At 36.7% G+C, this 13,361-nt stretch overlaps 1 protein-coding gene across 1 annotated transcript; it reads right to left on the reverse strand.

Annotated features, from left to right (window-relative positions):
- Positions 1 to 846: 846 nt before the first annotated feature.
- Positions 847 to 8,214, reverse strand: LOC138336891 (polynucleotide 5'-hydroxyl-kinase NOL9-like). The gene is made up of 10 exons (XM_069286509.1): positions 8,118 to 8,214; positions 7,857 to 7,890; positions 7,056 to 7,192; positions 5,695 to 5,843; positions 5,245 to 5,318; positions 4,537 to 4,750; positions 3,694 to 3,763; positions 2,977 to 3,107; positions 1,669 to 2,534; positions 847 to 1,602 (listed from the first exon to the last, which is right to left on the reverse strand). Exons 1-9 carry the CDS (start codon positions 8,212 to 8,214, stop codon positions 2,424 to 2,426), a joined length of 1,017 nt encoding a protein of 338 aa, XP_069142610.1. The 3' UTR covers positions 847 to 1,602; positions 1,669 to 2,423.
- Positions 8,215 to 13,361: the final 5,147 nt, after the last annotated feature.

A 13,361-nucleotide genomic window follows, 5' to 3' on the forward strand; every position in this document is an offset into this window, starting at 1 on the left:
AAAAGGACAGATAGATGATAGATCAAGGAAGAAGGGTGATTTGGAATATTCCATCATCATCATATAGTAGGCTAAAAAAAATCGAAGTTAACTCGGAACATTTCATTTAAGTTTTTCCCAAAATTTTCAATATATTAAGCACCTGTATATAGTTGAATTTTAATCTTTGTTTCCATATACTTTCAAGTTAACAAGTTTTACTATATTATTACATTTCAAATAAAAAATCAAATACTATTTGTCATGTAAAATTATTTTAATTGCTCTTGTAAATATACACATTGTACATGTATTGTTCTCTTCAAAAAATTTAAAATATACAAAACAGAAAATTTTTTTTTTGATCAATGTGATCATTTTATTCATGCTAACAAAGCTTGCATTCAAAAAAAATGTTGCCTTCAGTATACTTGGACTTTGGTGCTAATCACACTCATTTATGTATCCAAGGTAATCCAGCCAATCCTTATCTCCCCATATCCTGTTCCTGTGTCACCACTGCTGTTTACAGCCAATCCTTATCTCCCCATATCCCGTTCCTGTGTCACCACTGCTGTAACCAGCCAATCCTTATCTCCCCATATCCCGTTCCTGTGTCACCACTGCTGTACACAGCCATACTAATCTCCCCATATCCTGTTCCTGTGTCACCACTGTGTCACCACTGCTGTATACAGCCAATACTAATCTCCCCATATCCTGTTCCTGTGTCACCACTGCTGTACACAGCCAATCCTATCTCCCCATATCCTGTTCCTGTGTCACCACTGCTGTATACAGCCAATACTAATCTCCCCATATCCTGTTCCTGTGTCACCACTGCTGTATACAGCCAATCCTCAGCCAATCCTTATCTCCCCATATCCTGTTCCTGTGTCACCACTGCTGTATACAGCCAATACTAATCTCCCCATATCCTGTTCCTGTGTCACCACTGCTGTATACAGCCAATACTAATCTCCCCATATCCTGTTCCTGTGTCACCACTGCTGTATACAGCCAATACTAATCTCCCCATATCCTGTTCCTGTGTCACCACTGCTGTATACAGCCAATCCTTATCCCCCCATATGCCATTCCTGTCACCACTGCTGTATACAGCCAATACAAATCTCCCCATATTCTGTTCCTGTGTCACCATTGCTGTATACAGTCAATACTAATCTCCCCATATCCTGTTCCTGTGTCACCACTGCTGTATACAGCCAATACAAATCTCCCCATATCCTGTTCCTGTGTCACCACTGCTGTATACAGCCAATACTAATCTCCCCATATCCTGTTCCTGTGTCACCACTGCTGTATACAGCCAATCCTTATCCCCCCATATGCCATTCCTGTCACCACTGCTGTATACAGCCAATACAAATCTCCCCATATTCTGTTCCTGTGTCACCACTGCTGTATACAGCCAATACTAATCTCCCCATATCCTGTTCCTGTGTCACCACTGCTGTATACAGCCAATCCTTATCCCCCATATGCCATTCCTGTCACCACTGCTGTATACAGCCAATACAAATCTCCCCATATTCTGTTCCTGTGTCACCATTGCGTATACAGCCAATACTAATCTCCCCATATCCTGTTCCTGTGTCACCACTGCTGTGTACAGCAAAACTAATCTCCCCATATCGTTCCTGTGTCACCAGCTGTGTCACTCCATACATGCTGTATACAGCCAATCCTAATCTCCTCATATCCTGTTCCTGTGTCACCACTGCTGTATACAGCCAATACTAATCTCCCCATATCCTGTTCCTGGGTCACCACTGCTGTATACAGCCAATCCTTATCTCCCCATATCCTGTTCCAGTGTCACTACTGCTGTATACAGCCAATACTAATCTCTCCATATCCTGTTCCTGTGTCACCACTGCTGTATACAGTTAATGCTTATCTCCCCATATTCTGTTCCTGTGTCACTACTGCTGTATACAGCCAATCCTTATCTCCTCATATCCTGTTCCTGTGTCACCACTGCTGTATACAGCCAATACTAATCTCCCCATATCCTGTTCCTGTGTCACCACTGCTGTATACAGCCAATACTAATCTCCCCATATCCTGTTCCTGTGTCACCACTGCTGTATACATCTGCCTTTTATCTCTATATATCCTATCCCTGTGTCACCACTGCTGTATATAGCTGACACTTATCTCTTCATATCCTGTCCCTGTGTCACCACTGCTGTATATAGCTGACACTTATCTCTTCATATCCTGTCCTTGTGTCACCACTGCTGTATAGAGCTGCACTGACACTTATCTCCACATATCCAGTCCCTGTGTCACCACTGTTGTATATATCTGCCTCTTATCTCCATATATCCTGTCACTGTGACACTACTGCTGTATATATATCCAACAGCTATCTTTAAGCATCTTTTCCCTGTGCTAGCACTTATTCTAGTGTAAGTCTTTCAGGTGAACTTTGACCTGCTTTTTCTAGGCAATCTTTTCCGCTGCCTCAGAGCACTGCTTCCTGTAGCTGCTGCAGTATTGTCAACATATGGAACAACTCCTTGGAAAACCTGCAACAGTTAAAAAGTTCATTGAACTAAACAAGTAACTAGAACTACTTCTGAAAGTAATGATTACAATTTGATATTTCATAAAGACAAATGAAATCAACTACGTGGGTAAAATCAGTGGATTTAATGTTATATTGATCAAATGACCTTGACATTGGAGTGACTAACATTAACTCAAAATGATGCAATGAATAGGAATAATTCACGTGCCAATTCCCAATAATGTTTGTGCGGGATTATTGTTTCTATTGGTGATGGAATGGTGTTAAAAGATGATATCCTGCCTTAATGTCATATCAGTGGGAAGATATAGTTACGTTCCATCACCACTGGAGATACTAGTCCCACACAAACGTTATTGAGTATGGCACGTGAATTTGTCCTATTGGATACTGAGATCTACAAGATCTTCCATGATTACCATCACCATGGCAACACTGACCTTGAGGAAGAGATCTTCGGAGAGGTTAACATTCCCTCTCATCAGCAGGTTGACAGATCTAAGTTTAGACAGTGGGACAGGACTCACTATACACAAACACTTCCTTTCTTGGTCTACCCCCCGTACAAAACCTGGAAACAAAACATGACCTTTTCTGAAGAAAGCTTACCTAATAGAATATATTTTACACAAAACATATGGATGAAAGCCCTAATCACTTACAATTTTCACTAATAATCTGAACAAGAAATAAGATACTTTAAACTTATTTTATGGCGTCTTAATTTCACGTTTTCACACTTAACAGTTTTTTCACAACTATTTAGCTTTAAGGTCTACTTTTCTTGTATGTAAAACATTTTCAGGGCAATTCATTTTCGCGATTTCTTATCATCCTTGAAAACTAATCACACAAGAAAATAGGTTGGTTTAAAGTGCTCCATGGATAGGTGAAACTTAGTATTTCATAAACTTTTGAACTTTCATAAATTTAAATTAAATGCTGATCTTTTACCACATTTATCCCAATTTAGACTTGTTCCTATACCATGCCTATTATTTAGATAACTATGATCATCTTACATGCAATTTGTGATGTACAATATACCTATCATAAGGTATGCCTATCTATTTTAATACTTTATTTGTCAATGCCTTAGACATTTTACGGTTTGAATGTAGTTTACATAAAACTGTTAAGAGCTTGTATCACTTTACCATATCCCAAGCAGTCACATGCCGGAGTTTCCTTCAGTAACCATGGAGAATCCTTGTTGTCCTTGTAACGCTGAAAAATCAAAGTATTCAATGATCTAAAAGCTGTCATAGTTGAACCATAAGTTTCTCAAAATGTGTGTGAATTAACAAGAGAAAACAGAGGCCAGTATCGCTTACCTGGTTGAATTCAGCAATAACAAACATTTATCTAGCTAAGAACCTGACAGAGTGCATGTCATGTATTACAGTTATGGATTCAATTTACCTGAAGCTTTAACATTCAAAAAAAATTTAAAACATATCAAGTTATGATATAATATGATATCAATTCATAACATTCAGAGAAGAAGCCTGACCACACTCTTCACGACCCTGGGGATCAATTTGTATCGCTAACATAAGGCTGCTGCATACAAAATATGAGCAATATCCATTCATAACTTTCAGAGAAGAATTGTTTATAGCAATATGGTCAAATTGGCCCCTTTTGGCCTGCCCCTTGGGCCCCAGGAAGGCCAGCTCAACCAATTGTACAATTTTAAATTCCCAACAAGATGCTGCATACAAAATATGAGCAATATCCATTCATAACTTTCAGAGAAGAATTGTTTATAGCAATAGGGTTAAATTGACCCCTTTTGGCCTGCCCCTTAGGCCCTCTGAAGGTCAGCACAACCATTTGTACAAATCTAAATCCCCATTTTGAATGTCACACATGTAGTTTGTCTAGAATTGTCAAATAAAATGAGATTATTGGACACTGAAACGAAAAATGTCTGAATCCCTCCCCCATCTCCATTTAATGACTGGGCAATAGGAAGATTAGAAAGATATGAAATTTACTGGATAATCATCATGGATGTAGCAGAGTGCTACAACACAAGCATTGATGGCTTCGAGGATCTGTGAGGACGGAACGATTTCATGACAGACGTGGATAGCTATCGTGGACCAGGAAACCATACAGGGTTTGGTAGCCAGAATTCCATCAGGTAACCCGTCAGCTAGATAGCTCAACAGCGACATCTCTCTGTGTTGTCTAGACCTATTCTGACCACTGGAAAGTAAATTTTATAACGCCTATTAGTACATAACGTGACCTTTTTCTCGCTTTTTCATTGACTCAGCCCCCGGGCACTATTTAGCCATAGTCCCGGGACTATGGTTTCCCGCGGGGCTATGGTTTGGCGCGCTTTTTGTTACAAACGTCATATTGACGGCTCGGGGTACTATGCCATCCCTCAACAACACTATTAGACCATAGTGCCTTCAAAAGAAGGCAATGATATATAATTAATCTATAATTTTGAAAAGTCTGCATTGTCATGAAAACAATTTGATGTCTACAGTGAAACATCAGACAACGATCACTCAAAGTTATCACTATGTGATGGAAAAATTTAAAAAATATACTGACTCTAATACCAAATGTTTTTAAGTAAACATTGAATAGCACCTTATTTGTCAGCTTCTTATTTAGAAACACTGCCATTATAATCTGAATGATTTTTCAGGACTATGTATTGACCTAAATAATAGAAGTGATTTTACCTGGACCGTGCCTTATACATAGTATCTAGGATGATCAGACTGTGATCTTTCTGTGGAATATTCTTCTTTTGTATCTAAGAGAAAAACGTAAAATCATTACATACACCAAATTATAACTTAGAATACAACAGTTTAAGGCAGTAAAGTTATGTCGTTTGAGTACAATTAGTCCCATCTTTCAGTGTTTGTGACACCAAAAATATTATGTAACAATCACCAGACGTTGGGACTGATAGTAACTAAAACCACACCATGATATGGCACTATCAATCTTCATCTATCAAAAATTACATATGTATAGAATGAATTTTCATTCAATGAATTTTTTTTCTATCTTTTCTTTTGCATTCTTTGAATTCATGAAAAATAAATCATGCAAAACCTTTGAAAAAATCTTTAATATTTTCATAGTACAAAGCCTGAAAATTATATCAATATGGACCTACGTACCCTACAATGATTGGACCAGCCCTCAGATTCAGAAATGTATGACGGAGTTATGCTTGGAAGGTTCCCTTCTGTGTGTTTGGAGTCCAGCTGTACCACCAGGTCAGGCTGGACTATCTTCAGGGTGTCGATTAGCAGTCGGAGACCAATACCTGAAGTGAATTACTCACATATCAATCTGAGCAGGTACTGTTTTTATACCCATGGCAAGTACAGAAGTCCCCAAAATGATAAATCAGTTAAAATATTAGGTTCAGTATACCTAACAAATCCAATCTACTGTTTTCCATCTTATCAGAATGCAGACAAGTACAAAAATTGAAACGATCTGAGAACCAATTGAAACTTAGTCCCTTTAAATAAATATGAACTTTGTTACCTCAAACTCATATACCAGGTAATTCAAAGACCTTGTTTAATTCAGTGTTTTGTTGCTCCTGACTCATTTTTTTGTTACTATTTCATATTCAGGGAGACCAAATATGAAAACTTCCAAGTTAAAGAGGCTAGTGTGCAAGGTATTTCATAATCTCTCACATAGAAAACCTTCAAAAAACAAAACAGAACACAAATAAATCACATCTAGAAGTCATTAAAATATTTTTGTGCAATTAATATTACATAGAGATCAACAAATTGTTGATTTGTTGATCTGACGGTGTTGATTGGCTGTGATGACCTTGCTAACATACCTGTAATATAGCCCATTGTGTTGATTGGTTGTATTGACTTTGCTAACATACCTGTTATAAAACCCATGGTGTTGATTGGCTGTATTGACCTTGCTAACATACCTGCAATATAGCCCATGGTGTTGATTGGCTCTGCTGACCTGGCTAACATACCTGCAATATAGCCCATGGTGTTGATTGGCTCTGCTGACCTGGCTAACATACCTGCAATATAGCCCATGGTGTTGATTGACTGTGCTGACCTTGCTAACATACCTGTAATAAAGTCCATGGTGTTGATTGGTTGTATTGACCTTGCTAACATACCTGTAATATAGCCCATGGTGTTGATTGGCTGTGCTGACTTTGGTAACATACCTGTAATACCTGTAATAAAGTCCATGGTGTTGACTGGTTGTATTGACCTTGCTAACATACCTGCAATATAGCCCATGGTGTTGATTGGCTGTGCTGACCTTGCTAACATACCTGCAATATAGCCCATGGTGATGATTGGCTGTGCTGACCTTGCTAATATACCGGCAATATAGCCCATGGTGTTGATTGGCTGTGCTGACCTTGCTAACATACCTGCAATATAGCCCATGGTGTTGATTGGCTGTGTTGACCTTGCTAACATACATGTAATAAAGCCCATGGTGTTGATTGGCTGTGCTGACCTTGCTAACATACCTGTAATAAAGCCCATGGTATTGATCACTAGTGGTGGGCGAGGCTCCATCCTCATGTATGCATGGAAACAGCGCCTTATACAGTTCAGGTATAAATGGGGGTTTCCAGTCGGGCTTACATTTCCAATAAAGCACCACCTGCAACATTAATATGCTAAATAAAAAGAATGTTAACCTAACAAAAATATTTTGTTTGATTGCACGATGGTAAGGAATTATAAGATTCCCATTGAATTGTTTTATTCTGGCAAAGTTGTACAATGTGTGCTAAATGTTGTAGAAAAAATAAATGGGAGATAACTCTGGATCAATCTGATGCTAACAAGGGGATCTATTTAATTGATTGGCAGACTATAAGCTGTCCTTGACAAAGACCATGGAGGATGAAAACTTGGAATACCGGGGTTTGGAGATCCCAGAACGATGTGGGTAAAGTACAAATTACCGTCGATTAGTCCCATCTTCAAGTGATTATTATATCACAAAATTCATGTCAAATGATGGCATCATAATCACCAGAAGGTGGGTCTAATCGACGGTAAATTGCACTTTACCCACATCTCGAAACCCTCGCATTGAGAGACCTTGGGAGTTTTTAATTCATGAAGTGTCCCCTTTTGGGATTTATTATGGTAGAGTTTATTTTTTATAATCTTCATTCATATTTCATTTAGGTACATATATGTGTATTTATGGTAGTAAAGTGTAATAAGTTCTATGATATACAAAAGTATAATAACACAACATACATGTATAATGTACTGTATTTGATGGGTTTTATTATTGCCCGTTTTATACTCACATTGTTGGTTCTCTCTGTTGACTAAACGGTGGCCCTGATGGTGGAAAATCACATATTAGTAACAAATGTATATCATTATGATTTTATTATCTTAAGCTCTTATATTTATTAATAGTGTATGTATTTATTTTTTTTCGTGATGAAAGCATTACTTTTTCTTTTTCATATGTGTGTTACTGAAATTTTACAATCTAGATAAATACATGTATGCAACTTTTTCATTTGACAATTGACATTAGACAAGGTTTTGGTGGTACTTACCTAAAGCAGGAGTTGTAATAGTATGTAGAGATACACTGCCAGGGGGAGTGAACTCTGTCTGTCCAGGATCACAGTCAAGATAACACACTTTGTCCATACTAGGAAATAAAACTTACAATGATTACAATCAGATTAGACTTGCCACCAGTCTCTAGAATGTTGGGGGGGGGGGGGATTAGCTTGATTTTTTTTCTTCTATATAACAGTTTCAAACTAGGGGGAGACAATTCAGAAATAAAATTTAGCTGAGAAATTCAGAAATTCTTTTTGACAAATGAGCTTCTGGTAGCCAGTGTAAAAATCAGATAAGCATGTACTGTATTCAACCCAATAAGCGCCTGCCCCAGGCCACTTGAAAAATTGAAATAAATAAGGCAGCTCTTAATAGAACTGGCCTTTCTCCACATATAATTGTACAAAGTAAGCAATAAATCTTTTTGCAAAAGAATTCAATAAAAATATCCACAGTTTTCAAATCATGCAGTTATCTTTATGTAGGTTTAGCAAGATGAAAGTCGAAAAAAATGATGTGAATGTACCCGGTATAATTTCTTATGAAATGGAATATCACTCAACCTGCAGTCAATTTAAAGTGGCAATTAAAACTCCCCCATATAGTATTCGAACTTTTAATTAATGGTCAGAACTGGTTGATAAGCAAGGGTGAGAACTTTTGGAAGTTTTAGACTGGTTTTCTTTGCCCGAATTCACTTTAATATGATTCATGTAAATATATGTGGTTACATCTAATTAGATCACTTTGCAACAAATTGCATGATGACATTATTTATACTGTATTCAATCAACCACTTAAGGGCCCAAATTGTGTAAGTGCTTAATTTTCAGGTTTGGTATCCCATTTTTGAGGCCTCTATTTCACTCACCTAGAATCAAATGCATACTTAGCAAATATCTAAACTGTGTAGGTTTCTTTTTTGATGGATCTTCATTTATCTCTAGTAAAAACAGCTGCTTAAAGGTGATTGAGCAGGTTTCTAATATATTTTAGGAATGGCTTTATAGTCCAAATGCCCCCCCCTCCCATCCACACACAGTGGGAGATCACCTCTAGGCCACAAAACAGTGCTTAAAGGTTTAAGGGTAGCAGGTTTATATGGGGAGCATGAAGCCTTAAGTTTACAACTGAACACACAATTTGTTTTCATTTTTAAGCATCATGGGCACACTTATTGGGTCAGAAGTACAGACATATTACACAGTATGAGTGAACTCTTGAAACCTATCAGCTGCACTTGATCAACAAACCTACAAAAAGTGTACTATTCCTCTCTGAAAAAATTTTGTATATAAAACCACAAATGCATACAGTTTTTGACGTGTACCTACATCCTTAATACTCCAGGGGTTACTATCACAGTTGTTATATTCTATCAAGACTCAATGAGTACGATACTCAATACTCCAGGAGCTTACAGTTTTTTACGATGGACATGTATAGACAAAACTATACACAGGTATTAATCTGTTGCAATCATGTGAAGATGAAACGTATTAGTTCACACTTGAGAGTTTGATGTTTGTCAATATTCCATGGATAGTATAGTATCATAGTAATCCCTGGAATATAAAAAGAACCCCAATATGCTATATACCCACATGTTTTTCACAAAAAGTTTTACAGAACTTTTACCGAAGGTGGTGAAAATTTGGAAATCCATTGGCCATCCAAATGCATAGCATTCAGAGTTGTTTTTTTTAATTCAGATTCCAGGGGAATATAGTATATAGGTGTATTTTTCTTTTTATATATGTATTCCTGATTATTTCTTAAAGTGTTTTTATATAGTATTTCTTATACTGCTTCTTGGGTGGATTCGGATAGGTCAAATTTCTATATGGCGAGATTCCCTTCGTATGCGAGTACTAGGGCACTCGCTTATTTTAGGCTGAGGCAAGTCCGCAAATAGTTTATCGACTACATCAGTCTGGTATTAATACTGGTTGCATTCGATGTCGAATTACACGACACTATGATGTGATGTGATGTATTCAAACACTAAAATTAGACACAAAGCATCAAAGTAAAACAATCATTAAGTAAATAATGTATATATATGATTAAAGTCATATATAGATACACATTAGATTTACGTACAGTATTACGAACAGTTAAATAGCGGATACAATGTACAGTATTTTGGTATTAGCCTATTTTACTGTCTATGCAAATATACCAAATTACTTATTATTTGTGCAATTTTAATTTAGATATTATGGATGAAAAATGAAAATTGTCAAATACGGTGGCCAAGATTTTAAATCCATGTGTTCTATAAATAACATATGAATTACATGTTATATGTAACCTTTCATATATTTTAATTGGCATTGTTCATGGACGAATGTTTGAGAGAGTTAGATGGATTTAGAATACAGAAAAAATCTTGTGATTTAGAATGGCTGAGATGAGTTTTAAGATGCAATTTGATGATTTTAAAGCGTTCTTAAGATGGCATTTTTTCGATTTAAGTTACCTGCATTTAGAAATGATCATTGTGAATGTCGTCATATCATTATGCAACCCTGCTCGATCTCAACAAACTGCTTCACACCATCGGTACATTGTTGTGTAACTAAAAAAATTACGGATTTATTGTCTTGCTAAGACATATAAACAAAATAATTTTTTAAATACTTTTTTTGAAATAGTAGAATCACTTGATGGATATTTTAGTCTGGTTCATGTGTATTGAATTTTTATCATTAAAGGTTTGAACATTACGTGCTTGAATGTTTTAGGACTTAAGCGCCGCGCTGCGGTAGTTTTTCTAAAATGAAGTACGAAAATGTGCAGGAGGACTCTTTTTTCTTTTCTTTCAAATGTGCATTATTATAACATTTCAGTCGCCGAAAATGGGACATGTTAAGCCCCCCCCCCCCCTCCCTCGGGAACAGGAGGAGGGGGCAACCCCCCGCCCACTCCAAGTATTGCTCTTTTGGTGTACTTATACTTACAGATGGTAGTCGTCACCTTTTCATTAAACGTTCAGTAACAGCCCCAATCTGATTAAAATACAGATCCTTACTATCACTGCATTAAGGTCTGTATTTCAATCAGATTGGTAATAGCCCAACAGTATCAATTTAGATTGTCATTTATTGAACACCTTGTAATATATATATATATATATTCTGTATATATTAATCGAAGTCTCCCAGCTTTGTTTACATGTTAGAAGAAATAAAGAATCATTTTTATAAGGATAAATGTACTTTTGACTTGACTTTCACTGTGTAGTCTCACAGTGAAAGTAGACATCTACCCGTATAGAACGTTTTAAGTAGTCTCATATAGGGCAACCCAAATTCAAGTGTTCTAGTTTTACATTTAAGCGAATGATATTCTCAATTGTAGCCAAACTGTGCAGTTTCTCTGAACATTTTGAAAAAAAAAAACATTTGCAAAAGATCCGGGTATTTCAGGCAAGGGAATCAAGCCGTATAGAGTCGCATTTAGGGCGACCTACCCGTATTGACCAAATTTTGTTCTAATTTCACTATTAAACGAATAATCCATTCCATCGTACCCAAACTGTGCAGTTTCCCTGATCATTAAAAGAAAAAAAAAGTTTGCAAAATATCCGGGTATTTTAGGCAAAAGAATGTAGTCGTATAGAAAGTTACATAGTAGTCTCATATAGGGCAACCTACCCGTATTGTCCAAATTTTGTTTTTATTTCACTATCATACGACTTATAATCTCCATTGAAGCCAAACTGTGCATTTTCCGTGAACTTTTTAACAAACGTACGTAAAATACCCGGGTATTTTAGGCAAGGGAATCTAGCCGTATAGAAATTTGCCTAGTAGTCTCATATAGGGCAACCTACCCGTATTGTCCAAATTTTGTTTTTATTTCACTATTATACGACTTATACTCTTCATTGTAGCCAAACTATGCAGTTTCCGTGAACTTTCTAACAAACGTGCGTAAAATACCCGGGTATTTTAGGCAAGGGAATCTAGCCGTATAGAACGTTGCCTAGTAGTCTTATATAGGGCAACCTACCCGTATTGTCCTAATTTTGTTTTTATTTCACTAGTATGACTAATACTATCATTATAGCCAAACTGTGCAGTTTAAGTGAACTTTTTAACAAACGTACGTAAAATACCCGGGTATTTTAGGCAAGGGAATCTAGCCGTATAGAAATTTGCCTAGTAGTCTCATATAGGGCAACCTACCCGTATTGTCCAAATTTTGTTTTTATTTCACTATTATACGACTTATACTCTTCATTGTAGCCAAACTATGCAGTTTCCGTGAACTTTTTAACAAACGTGCGTAAAATACCCGGGTATTTTAGGCAAGGGAATCTAGCCGTATAGAACGTTTTTAGTAGTCTTATATAGGGTGACCTACCCGTATTGTCCAAATTTTGTTTTTATTTCACTATTATACGACTTATACTCTTCATTGTAGCCAAACTATGCAGTTTCCGTGAACTTTTTAACAAACGTGCGTAAAATACCCGGGTATTTTAGGCAAGGGAATCTAGCCGTATAGAACGTTTTTAGTAGTCTTATATAGGGTGACCTACCCGTATTGTACTAATTTTGTTTTTATTTCACTAGTAAATGACTAATACTATCAATTATAGTCAAACTGTGCAGTTTAAGTGAACTTTTTAACAAACGTACGTAAGATACCCGGGTATTTTAGGCAAGGGAATCTAGCCGTATAGAAAGTTGCCTAGTAGTCTCATATAGGGCAACCTACCCGTATTGTCCAAATTTTGTTTTTATTTCACTATTATACGACTTATACTCTTCATTGTAGCCAAACTATGCAGTTTCCGTGAACTTTTTAATAAACGTGCGTAAAATACCCGGGTATTTTAGGCAAGGGAATCTAGCCGTATAGAACGTTTTTAGTAGTCTTATATAGGGTGACCTACCCGTATTGTCCAAATTTCGTTCTGATTTCACTAGTAAATGACTAATACTATCCATTATAGCCAAACTGTGCAGTTTCCGTGAACTTTTTAACAAACGTACGTAAGATACCCGGGTATTTTAGGCAAGGGAATCTAGCCGTATAGAACGTTTTTAGTAGTCTTATATAGGGCGACCTACCCGTATTGTACTAATTTTGTTTTTATTTCACTAGTAAATGACTAATACTATCAATTATAGCAAACAGTGCAGTTTAAGTGAACTTTTTAACAAACGTACGTAAGATACCCGGGTATTTTAGGCAAGGGAATCTAGCCGTATAGAACG

This window comes from Argopecten irradians, chromosome 12, assembly GCF_041381155.1.
Source record: "Argopecten irradians isolate NY chromosome 12, Ai_NY, whole genome shotgun sequence".
NCBI lineage: Eukaryota > Metazoa > Mollusca > Bivalvia > Pectinida > Pectinidae > Argopecten > Argopecten irradians.